This window comes from Meleagris gallopavo, chromosome 14, assembly GCF_000146605.3.
Source record: "Meleagris gallopavo isolate NT-WF06-2002-E0010 breed Aviagen turkey brand Nicholas breeding stock chromosome 14, Turkey_5.1, whole genome shotgun sequence".
NCBI classification, from domain to species: Eukaryota; Metazoa; Chordata; class Aves; order Galliformes; family Phasianidae; genus Meleagris; species Meleagris gallopavo.
The window spans coordinates 2,828,319-2,830,471 of NC_015024.2; the positions used below are offsets into that span (position 1 = coordinate 2,828,319).

General features: G+C 67.6%; 2 protein-coding genes across 2 annotated transcripts in view; both read right to left on the reverse strand.

The window, feature by feature from the left end:
• Positions 1-1,137, reverse strand: part of LOC104909302 (hyaluronidase-3) — a gene marked incomplete at its 5' end in the record, with an annotated part of 1,935 nt that extends 798 nt beyond the window's left edge. The window contains one exon of the mRNA XM_010718428.3: positions 7-1,137. Within this exon, the coding sequence (XP_010716730.2) occupies positions 7-1,137 (1,131 nt within the window). The remainder of the gene's footprint in view (positions 1-6) is intronic.
• Positions 1,098-2,140, reverse strand: NAA80 (N(alpha)-acetyltransferase 80, NatH catalytic subunit). Its single transcript, XM_010718380.3, has 2 exons — positions 1,996-2,140; positions 1,098-1,847 (listed from the first exon to the last, which is right to left on the reverse strand). The coding sequence occupies exon 2, from the start codon at positions 1,837-1,839 to the stop codon at positions 1,141-1,143; it is 699 nt and encodes a 232-aa protein (XP_010716682.1). The 5' UTR covers positions 1,840-1,847; positions 1,996-2,140; the 3' UTR covers positions 1,098-1,140.
• Between the last annotated feature and the right edge of the window lie 13 nt (positions 2,141-2,153).

The window sequence follows — 2,153 nt, forward strand, 5'->3', positions numbered from 1 at the left end:
CCGCACTTCGGCCGGCCGGCAGTGCCCCGTGTAGTTGGCCACCTTGGCCCAGTCGCCGTTGAAACAGTCGGGGAAGCGGTAGAAGCCCCAGAGTCCCGCCGGGCGTAGGCTGCGACCCAGCAGCAGCGTCTGCTCCATCAGCGCCCGCGCTGCCCGCTCAAAGGCCCGCCGGGCCAGCCGCCGCCCCCAGCCCCGCTTCCGTGCCCATCGCTGCGAGGCCAGCTGGTAGACGCGCTTTTGTCCCCAGTTCCGGGCCCACAGCGGCCGCCACTCCTCCCAGTCCACCACAGCCAGGCCGCTGAATGTGGGGCGCAGGTGCAGCTGCACGTCACCCGCAACCCGCGCCAGGTGGGCCTGGAGCGGTGCCCGCTGTGGGATGCCCCCGTTGTACGGGACACCCTGTGGGGAGATGTAGGGGTACAGCCCAAACTTGTTCTTGTAGAAGATGGTGATGTTCTGCCCTGCAAAGCGGCCGCCCTGGTTCTCCACGATGCCGTAGTCGGCCAGGGGCAGCCCCACGCCAAAGCGGCGCTGGCAGCGGCCGCTGGGGATGTTCCAGAGCACGGCGAAGGGCTGCCCGCCTGCCAGGGCTGTGGGCACAGGGCTCTCCCCGCCGGCGCTCCCCAGCACCAGCCAGGCCCACAGCGCCAGCACCGGCCCCATGCCCTGGGGCACTGCCTGTGGGGAGAGAGCAGCAGGTGGGCACCCAAAATCCCCCAGAGCCCAGAGCCGTGTCATGCCCGGCGCCTCAGTGACCCTCCCGGCTCCCAGCCCGGCTCCGAGCAGGGGCACTGTGGCCACTTTGTCCCCATTTGGTGGCAGGGCTAAGTCCCCAGGCCCGTCACGCATGGGTAAGGGGAGGAGGGCTGCATGCTGCTGCCCTGTGCCTGCCGCCAGCTGGGGATTAGGTGGCTGCATGACACAGCAAAGGCAGCACTGATCTCTGCTCAGGGCTGAACACTTCCCTGACCTTCCCGCTCCCGTTCTAGCAGCAGCCAGGTTTGTGCTTAGGGCATGGCCACCCCTTCCCTTGCCCCCATTCTCCTCAACCCCGGGGCTGGTTGTCTGAGCTGGCCCAGAAGAACAGCACCAGGCACTCCGCCCGCGCTCGTTTTTAATCACCAGCTGTGCCCAGCAGCCTCAGATGTTCTTCTTCATCCAGAAGATGGGCAGCCCCCTGGTATCACGGTGGGGGCTCTCCTGCGGGCTCTGGCCACCATCCTCAGCTGGGCTTCCCCCTGCTCGGGATGAGGGTGGCAGAGGGGGTGGAGGGGGGACGGCAGCAGGCGGCAAGGGGGGCTGGGAGGCTGCAGGCACCACTGGGGTGGCAGCGGTGGGGCTGGGAGGTACAGCAAAGGCCCGCAGTGCCGCAGCAGGCATGGCAGGGCTGAGGAAGGGCACGATCTGCACCGGCTCAGCCAGGACAAAGCCCAGGTGGGCATAGAACTGCTGCTTGTCATGAGTGCTGAGGTGCAGGCAGTGGAAGCCGCGGGTCCGGGCGTAACGCTCGGTGGCCTCCATCAACTGCCGCCCGTAGCCTCTGCCCCGCAGTGCCCGCGCCACCACCACGCTCTCCACAAAGAGGCTATTAGGCTGCCCAGCCACACGCGACAGCCGGACGTGTCCCACCAGGCAACGGGAGCAGGCGGGCTCGGCAGGGGCTGGTGCCCGCAGCAGTGCCAGGCAGGTGGGGAAGGCGTCAGAGGAGCGCTGCAGAGCATGCAGCCGCAGCGCCCGGCTCTTGCCCCACTCCTCGGCCAGCAGCTCGGCACAGGCCTCCAGCAGCTCGGGGTGCTGATGCAGGGGCACCAGGCTGAGCTCCTCCGGCACGGGGCTCATTCTTCTCACTGCAGGGAGAGCGAGAAGTAATAGCTCAGCACCTGTGCTGGGATGTCACTACCATCACTCCAACGGGCAGAGCACAGTAGCAGCTTTCTGGCCAGCAAAGTGACAGCCATGCTGTGCTGTGCTGTGCCGTGCCGTGCCGTGCCGTACCATGTTGCGCCGTCCCCTCCTTAGGCACTCGTTAAGCCCCACCTCCCACCGTTGCCGTCCGAAGGCGAAGCCGCACTCAAAGAGGAACCCTGCTGCTAACGGCCCGTGGATTGAGCAACCCGCCCCTCGCTCTCCACTCTCCTCCCCGCTGCCCCGCG